At 54.4% G+C, this 16240-nt stretch overlaps 2 protein-coding genes across 6 annotated transcripts in view; one reads left to right on the top strand and one right to left on the bottom strand.

Annotated features, from left to right (window-relative positions):
* AP3D1 (adaptor related protein complex 3 subunit delta 1) overlaps positions 1-7717 on the bottom strand; it is a 43930-nt gene extending 36213 nt beyond the window's left edge. Inside the window, exon 1 of the mRNA XM_082780141.1 lies at positions 7383-7717. Within this exon, the coding sequence (XP_082636267.1) occupies positions 7383-7478 (96 nt within the window). The 5' untranslated portion in view covers positions 7479-7717. The remainder of the gene's footprint in view (positions 1-7382) is intronic.
* A 6530-nt stretch (positions 7718-14247) lies between these two features.
* The window catches only part of DOT1L (DOT1 like histone lysine methyltransferase), a 74321-nt gene continuing 72328 nt past the window's right edge, over positions 14248-16240 (top strand). For all 5 annotated transcript variants that reach the window (XR_014319100.1, XM_082779932.1, XM_082779930.1 and 2 more), the window contains exon 1: positions 14248-14440. Coding sequence is in view for 4 of the 5 variants with exons in the window: in XM_082779932.1 (XP_082636058.1) it covers positions 14360-14440 (81 nt within the window). In the remaining variant the exon portion in view is untranslated. The remainder of the gene's footprint in view (positions 14441-16240) is intronic.

The raw sequence follows: 16240 nt of genomic DNA, 5'->3' as shown, positions 1-16240 counted from the left end.
TGTTACAAAAATTCAGCTAGTTTATAAAATAAGCAAGTACACCACTTGCTCAGCATGTCAACCTGTTGGAGTTGCTCAGTACTTGCTCTCCAAAGAGCAGCCCTGCAGCGCCACAGGGCGCTGTACAAACACACACCATCTTCCAAACAGGTCAGCAGAGGCCAGGGATGAGACGTGGCAGAACAATCAGCTGGGGAGCTGCAGCTGAGCACCCAATGCGACCCCCAGCCAGACGCAGGCCTAGGCTGGTGCAGGCACCCCAGGGCGACGCTGCCTGGGTCACGGAGCACTGCAGATCGGTCGTGTTTGCTCTTGACTAGCCCCTTTTTGGCTGTTTGGCCACAGACAATTGCAATGTTTTATACAAAGAAACACCTACCTGGGGAGCTGCAGCACAGACATTAGCCATCTTGAAGCATTTCCCCACCTGGTCTGTGCCAACAATTAAGTCAGTATTAGATAGCGAGACCTAAACAGTCCAACATATATCAGTAAGTAATGCGTCTTCAGTAAGACTTCAGAGATGTCCCTTAATATAAAGGTCTCCAGTCTGATCACGGTATTTGTTAATTTAACTGCACAGCAATTAAAAAACCCTCAGGGGCCATATCTGAGCAGACAGCTTTGAAGACCACAGAGAGGTGACAGCCAGAGATGCTTATCCCTGAGAACACAATAGGTACTTGACCTTTTATTTCCACACTACAATGCGAAGAGCTAGACAAGTACCTTTACAGTATATTTTCCAACTTCTTAGTCAGTCCCAGGCATATTTCTGTGCAGAATTTCAGGCTTCGGTGAAGGTAAGCTCTATTACAAGGATGTATTGTTGTACGCATACAAAAAAGTCACTTGCTAAGGAACTAAAGTATCTATTGTTTTCAAGAGTTGGCTGACTGGAATTAGTCTAGAGGGGAACATCAACAATAGAAAGATGCTTAATAATACATTAACATAATATATAAATGCAACACCAAAAATATTTCAAAGAGGTAACATTGATTTGTGGCATGAGAAGTTCTCAGGTATGGAAGAATAAGAAGGACAATGAAGAAAAAGATGGTCTGTAGCCATTACTCATTTCTTAAGTTCATAACAAACATCTGGTTAATTCAAGAAAACTTTTTCACATGCTTCTTGTTGTATAATCATACCACTTGCTCAAAATGAGCTTACATTCCTCGAGGCAGTCACACACTGCAATAGGTGGAAGCCCAAATTCGCTATGAAAACCCAGCCCACCTGAAGAAAGGTTCATCATACCCACATCTGTGCCTAATTCCCATTGCAAACATTTTCACAGATGAACCTCTCAGCAAAAGCTAACAGGTTGGACCATCTAGGCTATCCAATAAATTATAAAAAGAAACAGCTAATACAAAATGCAACATTCAACTACACAGCCTACAAACTCAGTTCAATCAGTGCACGAGGACGTAAGTCCGTGTGTTCCCAACATCCTTCCATAACCAGTGACACCTTCAAGGGGGCTTGTAAATATTGTCAGCTATTTTGAATGTATGCTTCTTGTTAAAAAACGCTCAACTGCCTATACTACTACTAACCACGTTATTTGCAGAATCTTTTAGCTTAATCAAAAATCTTTTTACTTCCTGCCACCTGGATTTAAGCAGACTCCCTTTTCAATTACGAAACATATTTTTCAGGATCAGTTGTGTTTTATTTTAAGCAAGCTAAGGAACACAAATGCTTCTTTATAACTAGTCCCATGACTTGGTCTTTCTGATGCACATTGTTTAAAGCTTCCCTTGCTGCTCTTTATATCCCACCAGAAATGGGACACGTCATCAAACAGCACTTCTAGATGAAAAATCTAAAGTTACTCTTTGCACCAAAACTATTCACTAACCACACTGCAGAGGAAGAGGTTTTTCACTAACTTCTGTTATTTCCTCTAACATGGTCAGTGTCTGTAGAAGGACCCATTTTCTGCATTCAACACCTGGACAAAGATGGCTGCATCAGAAAGCATCAAACAAACAACCCTGTAAAGACAACCACAGCACAGAAATATAGTTAGCTTGTAATTTTATTTTTCTAGATGTTCTTCCCCTGGCCCTACAAGGGGTACAGTATGTCCCCAGATACCAGAAAACCTTTTTTTTTTTTTTTTCCCTGCACCTGCCTAGGCAGAACTTTTATTTACATGTGTGAGAAAGCAATTTGTCCAGAGCACTTCAAACCCTCAGAAGAGAGCCAGCTACAAAAGAATCCAGACAGGCAACAACGCTCTTAGCCCCACTCATGCCACAGACAATTAAATCATATTTAACACCAGAGAAAGCATGAAGCTAATGAAAGGCAGCACTAATGCAAAGCCTAAGCTGCTCTCTGCTTGTAATCACCCAGGACAAAGCCCACATCTTGGCTGTTACTCCGAGGCTCCACGCCGGACCCCTCACTGTCCACGATGCAGAAGGTCCAGCAGGACACTTACCCTGCTCCTTGCCACCTCTGGAGGCCACCACCAGCCTGCTTCCTTACTGCTTGGTGTGAGGCCCTTATCCAGTCTTCTGTGTATTGCTCCTATTTCTGATTGTCGTTTCCCAGCAATTCACACACACCACCAAGAATTAACAATGGCAACACTAGATCCACTCAAAAGTGGGTGGAATAATGAGCTCCCTTTGAAGATACAAACACACATATGATGAGCAGTAAGTGATCAAGCATCAGCGACTGAAAGAGCTGTCTGTCATCAATGAGCTGCACACTGCCTATTATTTGCTACGAAAACCCAGCCCACCTGAAGAAAGTTTCATCATACCTACATTTGTGCCTACTTCCCACTATAAAGCTTCCCTGTATTTTCAGTCTTGGGCACCCACAAAATTTTCAGCATTCCTCAAAATTCCTGCCACGATCCACCCCCCCCTCTCCTTTACTATTAGGTATCAATAAAGGGACCAGATGCCAAGCTGCAGAAGACCACTGCATTAGATGATCTCCAGCCTTGCTGGTGACACAGTATGCCCAGAAGACTTGGGATTTTACAGGATTCCTCAAAACCCCTTACACCATGATTTCATGTGAAAGCATGTCAGAGAAGTAACTGGAATTGTGCAGTCAAGCACAGCAGCACTTGATTTTAACAGGAAAGGTTTTTTTAAGCAACTCAAGCCTGTTTTCCTCAGGTAACAGTCCCTAGGAAGTGAGAACACAGTGGCAGCTCTGTAAGGCTAGTATTTGATCCGTTAGACACGTATTTCACAGTACATCACACAGAACACTCAATGTGTCCCTCATTTATCATTACAGATCAACCAGAATTAAGTTTTAGTTTTTCCAGCCAGAAATACTGGTCACCCTGTCTCTCCCCAGGCTGCTTCTGCAACATCATGTATGACAGTACTTACATGCGAACCAGCGATGTGACAGCACCAAGCATTACCCAGGGAAGAGCACAAGGTTTTTAATGTGCTTTTTCCTTAACTATCAACTACCAAAAATTTAAAGTGCTAATCCTTCACACAAGCAGCAGCTTCACTGACAGAAATGAGAGTGATTTTCTTTAGTTAGGAGAGAAGTGCACAGAAATTTTGTGCAAGACTTTAAGCCCTTTCCCCTCCTTAAGTGTCCTCCAGTAAATCAAACGCACTCGAAACACAAAGGGCTATGGTCTGAACAGGACAAGGCACCACTCATTTAACAGCCCCATTTCAGCTATTTTATCATCTCAGTTTTATAAAGGAGCCTCTCGCTATAGCATCTGACAGTACTTTCCTCGTTTGGGAACAAAGACGTTCTTCACCCCTAATACAAAACACTGTGCATGATCCAAAGAGCATCTAAGGATTACCTCTGCCTTGTATTTCAGGTTCAGGAGAACATCCCTAAACAGAAATCATTTCCCAGTCTGGAACATCTAGAAAAAAATCTATTATACTTTTAACATCCTGTGGCACAAGCCACTCCCCGTTAGCCTGCTGTGCAGCACATACATAAAAAGTATGCACAAAGTGGAAGAAGTTATTCCACAGGGGACAAAACCCTGTCAGAACAGATCAAAGATTCACTGCTTTCACTATCAGGATTCATTTTCCAAACGAAAGAGAAAGGTATTAGAAGCAAAGGCCAGGGGAGAATGGCACAGGACATCACGTCTTCCTTGCAGACTTAGCACTAGGGAAGAGCACACGGATTAAAGCATCTGTGTCCAGTAAACACGACACGCTGAACTAGGAGGAGATCTAAAGCAGTTACACTGCCTCTTCACACTGCGTGTACTACCCAGTAGGATAATGCAACTCCAAATTTCCCCAAGACTGGAAAATGAACAGAACATCTGCACTAAGAAGTGTCTGCATGAACTGAAGGACAATCTTCCCCATCTGTGAGGATGGTAATCCCATCCTCACAGAACACCACCACTTCAGTCCCAGTGTTTTAAATTCAAAATAAACGGGTCAGCTTTATCTAAAGATTGGAAACTAAAATTAAAATGGCCTCTCACAGGTAATTAAGCACTTTGCAGCAAAGATGTGAGCTGAAGTGCCAGTCAGCCTCCACTGCTCTCTCAATTCCTCTGCTGTGCTGAAGAGAACACTTAAAAATTATTGTCGAGGAGTTTGTGGCACTCCATCAACTTCACAACTAGGCTTGGGGTACAGCCCTAAGGCCCAGCAAGACAAGAGGCCATACTACCATCAGGCAAGAATGCAGCACGCTGGGTGAAAAGCTGCATTCGCAAAACCCACAGCTCCCACAGCCAGCCCTGGGTGACAACCGCTCGGCACGCCCTGCGCTACAAACACACCCCTGAGGCGGCAGCGAAACGCTAGATCCAACAGCTTGGGACGGCACCTGCAGAGGAATTGGAATCTGTCACATTTAAGAACAAAACACTTTTGCTTCTGCAAAGAGCTTAATTAAATCAGAAGTCAAAGCAATAATCATACCTCCAGTTCTTTAGTGTCACTTTATTAACAACCTCTGTGCACCCTTTTCGGAGATCTTTCATAGAGTAATTCTTGCTGAGCTGAGATCCATCAGCTACTGGGCTGTCTGAAACACTTGGTCGTACTCAGGAATTTGTGTCTCTTGAGCTTAGACAATTATCTGGAGACACACACAAGTCATTCAAACAACTACATTCAATATTTGAGCAATACTCAGTAGATAAAATCAACAATAGAAGCATTGTGGGAAAGGAAGATCTTTTTGCAACTACTTCCTCTAAAATATTATACTGATCTTGCAACGTCACCTGAAAATCAGAAGACCGTTCCCTGAGAAGCACCGAATCAGTGCCCAGCATTTTAGTTACAGTTCACAGTCCTCTTCAAGAGCTTAAAAAAAAAAAAAAAAAAAAAAAAGAACAACCCTGTGCAGTTTGCAGCCACCTTATGTAATTAAGCAAGATCTTTGAAGGATTCCAAAGCAGATCGTGTTACAGAAGACTCACACTTCATCAGGGAAATGGCTACTGTTCAGCTGAACACATCCTGAAGATCCGTTTTTCATTTCTGCTGTGCACATGAGGAATAAAAGAGGAACTATCCCTACAGATACCCATTTCACAATGTCAATAAATATTTCCAACTGAAGAGCTGCCATTGTTTAAAATACTACCATGCTACGATCCAACCCCTGCAACCGCCACCAGCCTCTTAGGGAAGGAGGCAATGCATTTGCTTTGACCTCGGTGAATCCTAGAGAGAGCACGCAAGACTGTAACAACACATACACAGAGCCCTATGAAATTGTCCAAGTATTTTTTCCTAACTTCAAAGAACAGAGGAAATCAAAGCCAATACACTATTTTTTGTCATAGGCTAAGCAGGAACTCAGTCTGGCTTGTGACGCACAGTAACTTGTTAATTCTGACCGCAGAACAGTGGTTGTGCTCTTTACCCTCTGAATACATACAGAATCCTGGAAAAGGAGCTATTTGTCATGAAATTATCTTAGAAATTAAACAGTACATTTAATCTTCCTCAAAAAGGGCTAGAGCCACAAAGACCTGGACCTGCATCAGGGGAAACCTCAGAGCTCTGGCAGTTGAAGAAATGTTCTGGCCTATGCACAAACGAATAAAGTATGTTTACTAAAAGCAAGACATCATACAAACTGGGCTTAAGCATGCTGAGGTGAAGTGCTCTATGCATTCAGTTTACCTGTTCCAGCTTTAAGCATAACACTTTAAGTGTCCACATAAACATTCTGTTCCCCTTCCTCCACAGCTTGCCACATTTGCAGGGCACCACACGCTTCTTAGAGCCCAGAGATCAAATCTATAGTAAAATAAAAATGTAAGCTTCCCACACATCACTAGTGAACAAGGCCTCATCCTGCACTCAATGACCAGCTTAAAAGCCATCAGCAAATGGTTTAGGAAGTGGTTTTTCACACTTCAGTCCAACAATGCCTGTAATTAAGAAATTACTAGGAATCCTGATTAAATTAGCTTAAACATTTGATTTAGTAATACCAGTGCAATTCTTTTTCAGATACCTTTCATAGCCGATACCATTCGGATATCCCGCTTTAAGGAAGGGATATGGTAACATACAAATATTTTAACGTGTCACTAACTCCACAGCAAATCACTTATATTCCAAAAATATAACCGTTAGGCTGTAAGAAAGCTAAAGCCATGACTACTTAGTTAAAGATTAACATAAATGCCACCCTTAGTGTCCGTTACATCCCAATTAACATGCAACGCTTCAAATTCAATGTGGGAAGCCTCCTATAATGTGTTCTTGATGACTAATTACGCCACCTATACTAATTTCCTGATCACGTGCCTCTAATACAAGAGGGAATAACAGGCCAACACATCCAGCTGCTTTCTGCCTACGACAGCTTTGAAACGAGGAACAGGCATTTTAGCTGTAAGGCGTGCAGCATCGGGAACCTGACAGCTGAGCTGTGACTGCGCTCGGCCTCCCTGCCCACGGTGACAAACGCCACACACACATCGCTGCCCCGTGTGCGGCAACGCGCAGGAGCCGCTCCACCATGCACGGCACTCACCGCCCCGCCGCGATCACACGGGACGTGGAAAGCAGCGCCCAGCAGGCCTCTGCCTCGTCCTCCTCCCCGGCCCATCGCCTCCCTTTCGCTTCCCTCTCCCCCCGCCTCCCCGTTCTGCCACCACCCAGCGCCGCCCTTCCTAGTTTTGATTCCTGCTCGCTCCTTCCCCAGAGCAGCGGCTCCTTCCCGGGGCGCCGTAGGCCTCTGGGCCTCACGGAGCCCGGGCTGCAGGCAGCGGGCTGGAGGCAGCGGGCTGCGGGCCGCCTCCTTCCCCCCTCACCCCGCGGCGGAGCGGACCCCGCCGGGAGGCACGGCACAGCCGGGGGCGGCGCGGGGGACGAGGCGGTGCCACCCCGCGGGGCAGCCGGCGGCCCCTCGCTCACCTCGTCCTCCTTGTGGTTGCGGATGCCCCGCACCAGGTCCTGCAGGTTCTTGTCGAACATGCGGTCGATGCTGCCCTTCACCATCTTCAGCGCCATGGTGGCGGCGGCGGGGCCTGCGCTCGGGGCTGAGGGGCCGGGCCCAGCCGGGGGCGCCGCCGCGGCTCCTGCACAAGCCGGGTGAGAGCAGCGGGCCCGAGCCGCTCACATGCCAGGCAGGGAGGCCGGGGGGGGAGCGGAGCGCGAGCGGCGCTGGCCCCGTACGAGGCGGGCGGGCGAGCGGCGGGGGCGGCCCCAGCAGCCGCGAGCCCCCAGCTCCGGGCTGCGCTCGGCCTCCGAGCGCCTGACAAAATGGCGGCCGGTCAGCTGAGGGCTCGGCCCCGCCCCCGCTAGGCCCCGCCCATCTCTGCTAGATCACGCCCCCGTACGCCCCGGCCACGCCCCCCGCGCCTGTCCGCGCGTCCTCGAGCCACAGCCGCGGCGCTGCTGCCGCTCGCCCCGCCCCTTCCCCGCGTGACCACGCCCCCAGGTCCCACGTGGCGGGGGGGGCGGGGGGAGCGGCTGCAGCGCCGCGGCCGTGGCTCGAGGACGCGCGCGGCTGCGGTGCCTCCCGGCCCAGCCCGCCGGGCGCACAGCCCATAATGACCCATTTCGGCCCTGTCCCCTGTGAGGAAGGAGCTCCACGGCCTGGTGCCACCACCACCGCCCTGCCCTGGGTGGCAGCGTGCTGTCACTAACGCTCGTGGCTCCTTCTGCAGCCTCTGCTCCGCGAGTGATTCGTGCCAGTGCAGTCAGAGGCACCCCAGGTGGTGAGAGCGCCCAGCCAGGGGGATGTGGTGCCCGGTGGGTCACCCGCCCATGTGTGCCGGGGCACCCTTCCCACGGGCAGCCCAGGCCCGGCTTGCCTTGTGCCCACGTGCCAGGCACCTGCCTGGTCACTGTATGCGTGGCTTCCCAGACGGTGACATTTCTTGCCGAGGGTGGGTCGTGCTGTGGGGATGGAGAGAGAAAAGAAAACGTGGAGCGCTTCCAGCCCACCAGCACCTGCAGAAGGGGTTGGAAGGACAGCGAATGGGAAGGAGACCTGCTCAGGCCTCCGAGCCGCATTATGCCTGGGGAAGGACAGTGGTTTCTGTTTGCTTTTCTCCTTTGTTGTCTGCCTCCTGGTTCTGACTTACAGCTGTCTTTTGTTGGCCCCAGCAGAACGGAGCCCATGGGTTTGGTCTTGTTTTATTCAGGAATAGCTACAGATGTGAGCCCCTACCTTTGGGTCTCCCAGCTTAAGGAACAAAGACCTCGGGGCATGGCTGGGACACAGGGAACTGGCAGAACGTGGGGATGGGGAAGGGGCTTTGTACCGGGTGTTCCCAGTGCTGAGTGGGGACCTTGGGGCCTGCTTTTAACACGCTTTTCAGAAATAAGCCAAAAGGACACAACCTCCTCTGCTTTCTCCTGCTTAAGCAGGATGCTGGGGACAAGCCTGGGGGGAAAGCCCAGCACAGAGAGACCTGGGCACAGAGCACCATCTCCCCACGCTGACGCCCTAAGGGGTTTTCTGCCTGCTCCAGATGCTGCCAAGCAGCCTAAGTCAGTTCACCCTTAAAAATTTGGGGCAGTAATAAATTTTCCACACTCCAAACCACGAAGGGCTTGCAATTACAAGCAGCCTTAACGTGTGTCTCTAACCCTAAGCGTGGCTACCGGTAATATTTAAAGCCTTTAAAATTCCCAGCTCATCGCCACCGCTGGCATCTGCAGCTCTGAGCTCCCTCCTTGAACAAACACCGCCACCTCCTGGTTTTGGCTGTAATTTCGCAGCGGCTTTGCCGGTGAGGGAACCTCCCGGCCGCGGGCAGACGCCGCACCAAGGGGAAGAGCCGAGGCCGGTGTCGCACCGCTGAGGGGGACAGGGCCCTGAGGGCGGTCCCGAAGCCCCCAAGCAACGGCCCGGGGCCAGCGGTGCCGCTCTGCCCGCCTTGGGGCCGCCGCCGGCCCCGCTCCCCTCAGCCCTAAGGCTCGCCCGGCGCCGCCTCCATTTTGGCCCCGCTCCCGCCCGCGCAGCCGCCCGCAAGATGGCGCCGGCGGCGCGGGAGAGTGGCGGAGCTGAGGGGGGCGGCCGGAGCTGGGAGCCCCGGGCCGGGCGAGGCGGGCGGCAGGGCTCCGCCGGGGCCAGCGCCGCTCCCAGCCGCTGCAGGTCCCAAGCTGGGCAGCGAGAATCGTGCGGTCGCCTCAGGGCTCGCAAGGAGCCCTGCGTGCAGCGGGTCGGTGCGGCCGTGCTTCGTCCTCCGTGTCCTCTTGCACGAGTCCCAGGGGTGGCGTGGACGCCGCGGCGCCGGATTCAAACTCCAGTAGCGCCTAAAAAAATGAGGAAATTGGAGCTGTTTTGCCCTGGCAGAGCTCTGATGGAAAACCCCTGAGTGGGGCTGGGGATCTGGGGCCGTGCCGCTCAGTGTCCCCACTGCCGGGGGCGTCGGGGCTGTGCGTGCCGTAGCGCCCCAAACCAGTGGCAGCCCCCAGCTTGTGGCTGCCCGCTGCCCTCCGGAGCACGGAAACCCCTCTGGGGCTTCAAACCGAGTCCAGCCACCTTTGGGCTTTCCCCAGCCGGCCGCTATCCGCCTTGCTCCTGGGTGCTGCCGTGCGGTGACTCACTGGCACGTGGGCGGCCGTCGCCCTTTGCCCTACGGCCCTCTCCCAGCGTGGAGGCGCAGCGCCCACGGGGTTCTGTGGGTGCCGGGGTGAGGTTTCCGTTCTCCCCCTCCTCCCGGCCCCCAGCCCAAGCTGGCAGCGAGCCCGTGACGGAGCAGGATTGCGGAGCTGCTGGGCAGCCGCCAAGGCCTTCCTCCCGGGAGCAGCAGAAAGGGAAAAGCTTGACGTGGTTGCTGCTGCTTGAGGGAACAGGGACGGGGGAGCCTTTGGGGGGGAACACATTTGGAGATGGGGTCACAGCAGGGAGGGGCAGCTGGGAGGGATGGGCTTGGCGAAGCTGCCCCAGTGCCCTCATGGGACTTGGTGTTTGCTGTGTGGAGAGCTGGAAAGGGATCGTGTCCCATTAGCCACAGTGTCACCCCCCTGTGCTGGCTCCCCCCGGACACCCATGTAAGCCCTGCACACACTGAGCACCTCCTTGGGCCAAGAAGGGCAGAGACAGACTGGATTTTGAGGGGAAGGGGATGAGAATACCCGCATTTCAGCTGGCCCAGGGAACAGGGTGGTGGAAGTGAAAGTCCTGGGGATGCTCATGACTGCAAAAGGCATCATCCCACCTGGATGTGCCGCCAGCACCAGCGCGACTGTGGCACCTTTTGCCTGCCCTGGTCCCCATTGTGCCCACAAGGCACTGATGCTGCTTGTGCATCCACCGGGGAAACTGTTGCCTCATTTTGTTGTTGTGGCAACTGCAGCCGAAGCATCCCCAGTGCGGCTTTGCCCAGGGAGCTGCTGGGACAGATGGAAAGGACAGATGCTGCTCCTTCATGTGGAAGGGAAGTCCTCAGAGCAATGCAGGGTTGACCCTTGGTGATTAAAACAGGGCTTGGAAAATTGCATGTGGCCCATTTTGCAAGGAGGGGAAGGGAAGCTTGGCGCAGCAGGGTTTGTGTTCATGTTGTCTAGCGTCCTGCCTGTTTCACAAGGCTGTTGAAAGACCAACAGGGGACTGGGATGTGCGATTGCAGCTAGAGTTAAAGAGCTTGACTGCTCTGTGACGCACGCTGTGCAACGGGAGCCATTTGCAGAGCCAGGGTTTTATTGGTCCTACTATGAAACGGTGAACAGAGCTCGGCCACGCTCCAGATTTCAGGGGAGAGAAGGAAAACCAGAAGCACTGCAAGCAGCACCAGGGACTGCATCAGGGGGAGCTGGAGTTACAGATGTGGGTAGCTGCAGCAAGGGGATGCTCTCGCAGGGTTGGCATCACAGCAAAGAACCAAGGCCAGCCCCAGGGCTGCACCCACCAGCATCCAGCCTGTGGGTAAACCACACAGGAATATTTAATCCGATGGGAACAGAGTAGCCTGCATTAGCCTGTTGTGTGATCTAACTTGTTATTGTCGACTAAATTGGGTCAATACTCTAGATGAGATGCTGCTGAAAACCCAAGTTTCTGGATGAGCTGATGTGCAGCGATAGTGGTGAACATCTCCGGCCTCCCTGAACCCCTGCGCCCACCAGCTCCCACCTGCTGTGCACACACGCACGGATCTGGGGAGGCTCCAGGACCTGATCCCACAGTCCTGACCCAAGGAACAGTGAGAGTATGGGAATTAAGTCAGGAAAAGAGGCTTTGTATGTGGCTCATGCAGGGCATGCTCTGTGCATTGCTTGTGCAACACGTCCTTGGAGCATTGATGCCCTCCCTGTGCGCCCAGTGGCTGCATGGAAACCTCCCTTCCCCACGCCCCAGAAGCGTGGGCACATGCATGCAAGGAGCTGCAGTGTGCTTCCTGGTTCCTCCCCAAGTCCAACCTGTTCTACCTATTCACAGAAAAACAAAACAAAACAAAACAAAACAAAAAAACAGGCAGGTCTGGATTGCTCTAGCATGGAGCAAAGAGATGCACCCAGTGGGAGATGCAGCAGAGCCAGCAAAGTCAGGGAGGAGGGAGACAAGCTCCTCTTCCCTGGCACATCTCCTTTTGCAGCAGCAAAATCCAGCAGCTTCCCATTTCAGGGCTGAGCCTGCAAAGCTGGAGCAGGCAATGCTGCAGGTCGGCACCTGATTCCCCTGAAGGTCCGTAGCTAGCACCAGCCTTGCAGAAGTTCCCCACTCCTCTCCACCTGCCAGAGGGATGGGCCCACGCCAGCCCCCCCGCGGCACCCCTTACCTTGGAGCCTGCTTGGGCCACACAAGGACTTTGGCTGCAAACTGATTAAAGACCGACCTAACGAACTCAAAGAGAATTCTTTAAATGAAGCCTGCTGTGCCTTGGAGAACTCCTGCCATGTCTATTTATTTAAATTTAATGGAATTTTTGTGGTAAGCTAATTAAATATGAATTGATTATTTAAGAAGCAGTCAGAGCAGTTTAAGCACTGCTGACTTGATGATTTTAATGTTTTCTTTAGAAAAACGTTCCTAGTTATGTAGCTTTGTGCACGTACGGACATTTAAGGGGAAGAAGCGGGTGCAAAGAGCGAAGCTTGGAGCCATCCATGGTGGTTTCTGGCTGAGGCAGCCACTGCCACATGGGGAGTGGAGCGCGTCCTGTCCCCGCTGCACACCAGACTCCAGAAATGCCCACGGGCTTCAGCAAAAAGGCAGCGACCTGCCGAGAAACACGGGTGTCAAACGCCTCACCACAGAGCCTGGTGGGCAATGCCCAGCAGAGGCACGCATGGTGGCAGCCCCTGCCTGCCCCATGCTGGACACACTGGGGCCGTGGTGATGCCAGTTGTTTGCCCAAATCGCTGACAGCTCTGTGTCCCGATGGGGGAGTGGGACCCCGGGTGCCTTTGCAGGTGTCCCAGCCAGAGGAGAGCTCAGGTCGGGGTATGGGAACAGCGCCACAAAAGGAGCAGCCTCAGGAGCAGCTTCTCCTGGTTTCCTCTGGACCTTGTGCGTTTTTCTCCATTTTTTCAGCCATTTTGTGAATGAAGCTTGCCTGCCCAGCACGAGTGGCCCTGCCACGAGTGCGCTGCACCAAGCAGGGGTGCACAAAGCGGCTCCACATCCAGCACCCCGAGACTCCCTGTTCGCCCGTCGGGATGCACTGGAGATGAACCGGCAGGGGTTCATCAGCAGCCAGGAGACAGACAGCAAAAGCCTCCTGCCACTGGGTGTTTCCCACCCTCTGGAAGCCTCGGGTGGCCCCAGCGAGGTCCCCTCTGCAGCATTTTGGCAGCCCAGCAGCTCTGTCGGAGCAGACATCGCCTGTCCCCTGACCCAGAGGACATTGGCAGCCCTGGCGCCCTCACCCATGTGCATTGTGAAGCCCCGTACAATGTCACCTGTGTGTGAAGCCTTGCACGGTGGCTTCCTGGTGCCATGCAGAGCTCACGCTGTCACCTACCTGCAGCCTCCAGCAGCCACACGGCACTCGGGCTGTGCCATCATGCCTGGTGTGCCAGCCTCACATGGCCACCTGAGTGCAGCGTGCCAGCCCTGCACGGCCACCCAGCCACACGCCTTCCCGTCAGTGTGACACGCTGGCCTTGCAGTGTCACCTCTGTGTGACGAGCGGACCTTGCACCCACACAGCTGTGCCTTGTACGGCCCCCCCTGCATTGCCACCACGGCCTGGCAGTGTCACGCCGTGCCAGCCTCGCACTGTCCCCCCGCAGTGTGCCACCGCGTGACAGCGCTTGCACTGTCACCCTGCGTGCCACTGCAGCTCCTCGGTGTCACCCTGTGCCAGCCTGGCACCGGAACCCCCCTTCCCTCCCCCAGTGCCACTGCAGCCCGGCTGTGCCGCCCCGTGCCAGCCTGGCACTGTCCCCAGGTGCCACCGCAGCCCGTGCCGTGCCGCCCCGCCACCGTGCCCCCCGTGCGTGTCCCCCGGTGCCCCCCTTTGCCCTGTCCCCCCCCCCCCCGCTCGTGCACGCCGCGCGCACTCGCGAAGCCGGGAGGGGAGGGGAGGGGGGCGAGCGGCGCGGGGGCGCGCACGGCGGGGCGGAGCGGGCGGGGGCGCGCGGCGGGGAGGGCAGCTGAGGACAGGGGGAGGGAGCGCGGCCGCCCCCGCCCCCGAGCCTGGCGCGTCGGTGGGGCCCGGCCCGGCCCGGCCCCGGCGCCTCATTGTGCTCCGCTTCACGCCGGCCCAAGATGGCGGCGGCGCCGGAGAGCCCCGCGAGCCGCCGCCGACAATAGAGGGAGGCGAGGGGAGCGGCGCCCCCCCCGCCCTCCTGCGCCCCCCCCCCCCCCCTTTCCCCGGCCGCCGCCGCCGCCGCCGCCCCTCGCTCCCGCCCCCGGCCGGGCCCGGCCGCCACACCCCGGCCGGCCCCCCTAGCATGGTGCGGGGCCGCCGCCCGCTCCTCCGGCTGCCGACATGGGCGAGAGGCTGGAGCTGCGGCTCAAGTCGCCGGTGGGAGCCGAGCCCGCCGTCTACCCCTGGCCGCTGCCCGTCTACGTGAGTACGGCCCGGCCGCGCACCTGCCCGCGCCCTGTCAGCGCCCGCCGCCCCTCGCCCCTTTCCCCCGTTTCCCCCTGGGTCCCCCCCGGCCCGCGGCGGCCCCGGCCCGGCCCCGGCCCCCGGCTCGGGCGCAGCGCCTCGGGCGGCGGGCGAGGAGCGGCCCGGGGGCTGCCGCGGCTCCCCGGGCAGTCAAATTCCCCGTTTGTGCCTATAATTGGCTGCCCGCACTGCAGGGCGGGGAGGAGGAGGGCTGCTTAATGAAAACTTTTCGGCTTTTGCCCCAGCTCGGCTCGTGGAAGCGGGTAACAGCGGGAGCCGCTCCGAGCGGGGCCAAACTGCCGGGGTTCGGCGGTTTTGGTGGGGTCGGGGGGCCCGGGAGGAGCCCGGCGAGGGGCTTCGTGCCCGGCTTCCCTCACGCCAGCACCTGTCCTCGCAGCCCGGCTCCCGGTGCGGTTTGTCGGTTGATGGCAGCTGCGACCCACACGCTTTCAAATAAAATGTCACTCGGCCCCGCGTGGCTACGTGAGCGGCGCTCTGCCCAACTTGCCCGGCTCCTTCCTGCCCCTTCCGAGTCTCTTCCGAGATGTGTGACCTTGATAGCAATGTCCGTGCCCGGTCTGAACACCTCATGAGAGGCGAAAGGCTGGGGATGGTGTTTTTCTTCTGTCCCTAGCGCTTGTGTCGATCCTTGAACAGTATTTCACCTCAAGCGTTTGTCTCGGCATTGGGGACGGTTTTGTAAAAGGAGAAACCCCTGTGCGTGTAGATAGCTCCTCTGCTTGGCCTGCGTGCTGTTGATTATTCCTTGTGTTTCAGGGCTTGCTCTTGTATGTGTGCTGCTTTGCAGGGAGAACATGCTGGGACGCAGAGGCTGGGGCAGTTGATGCCGCCGATACCGCTCGCCTGGCAATCGCAACATGCTTGTGTGTGAATGATTAGAAATGTATTGCTTGTGGCAGGGGAGATGGCTGTGCCTTCCTATCTGCCGCTGCCTTTCGGTGCTGTTGCTGTATCTGTGGTTTCCAAAACATCCTCCATGTATGCTGGCGTGCTATTTTCATCGGCTGCTCCCGGAGCTGGAGCCTCCAGCACACGCTGGTTAATGCAGCCTTTCCTGTTTGGGCAGCTCTGTCATTCGTGTGTGTGCGCGGGCGCGCGCTCTGCTTAAATTGTCAGAAACTGAAAGCATAATGCTGACCGGTTCGGTCTTCGTGCTGCCAAATATTAACTTGCGGTTCTAGGCTGTCTGATTGAAGTGTAGGTTAAAGATTACATAGGTTAGGGATTAATCTGGAAGGAAGGAGCGGTTTTGTGTGTATCTGCAGAACTTGATACGTTTTTCTTAAAAACAAAAATCCTCCAACCCTGCTCCCCCCACCGTGTGAATTTTGGTGCTGTTTTCCGCATGGGAAACAAGGGTTTAGTTAATTTAGGAAAACTTGAGCAGCAGGTTCTGAAGATGGCAGTGTGCATAGATTTGCTTTCCCAGTTAATCAGAAATGTGGTGGGCAGGGTGCTTATCCCCATGTGCTATCTGCGTATGTTAAGAAATGCCGCAAAACCCGAACATCCTGCCGTTAAACCGGCCTCTTGGCACTGCAGATTTTTCCACGGTAATTCAGAAGTGGATGGTTCATCTGGAGCCAATCAATGTTCTGTCCTGCAGTTTTGTTGAAAAGATCGTGCTGCATGTTATGGGAGTGTACGCTTGTGTGCGTGGGTACGCATGCATACACACACGCACGCCGCTCACGGCTCTGGCCTTTGCGGCAGCAGATGAACTCTGGAGCTTTGGAA

The sequence above is a fragment of the Aythya marila genome (assembly GCF_965140915.1).
Source record: "Aythya marila genome assembly, chromosome: 27".
In the NCBI taxonomy this organism is placed as follows: Eukaryota; Metazoa; Chordata; class Aves; order Anseriformes; family Anatidae; genus Aythya; species Aythya marila.
The sequence above is the reverse complement of the archived record's forward strand: the minus strand, read 5'-3'. Positions and strand labels throughout refer to the sequence as shown.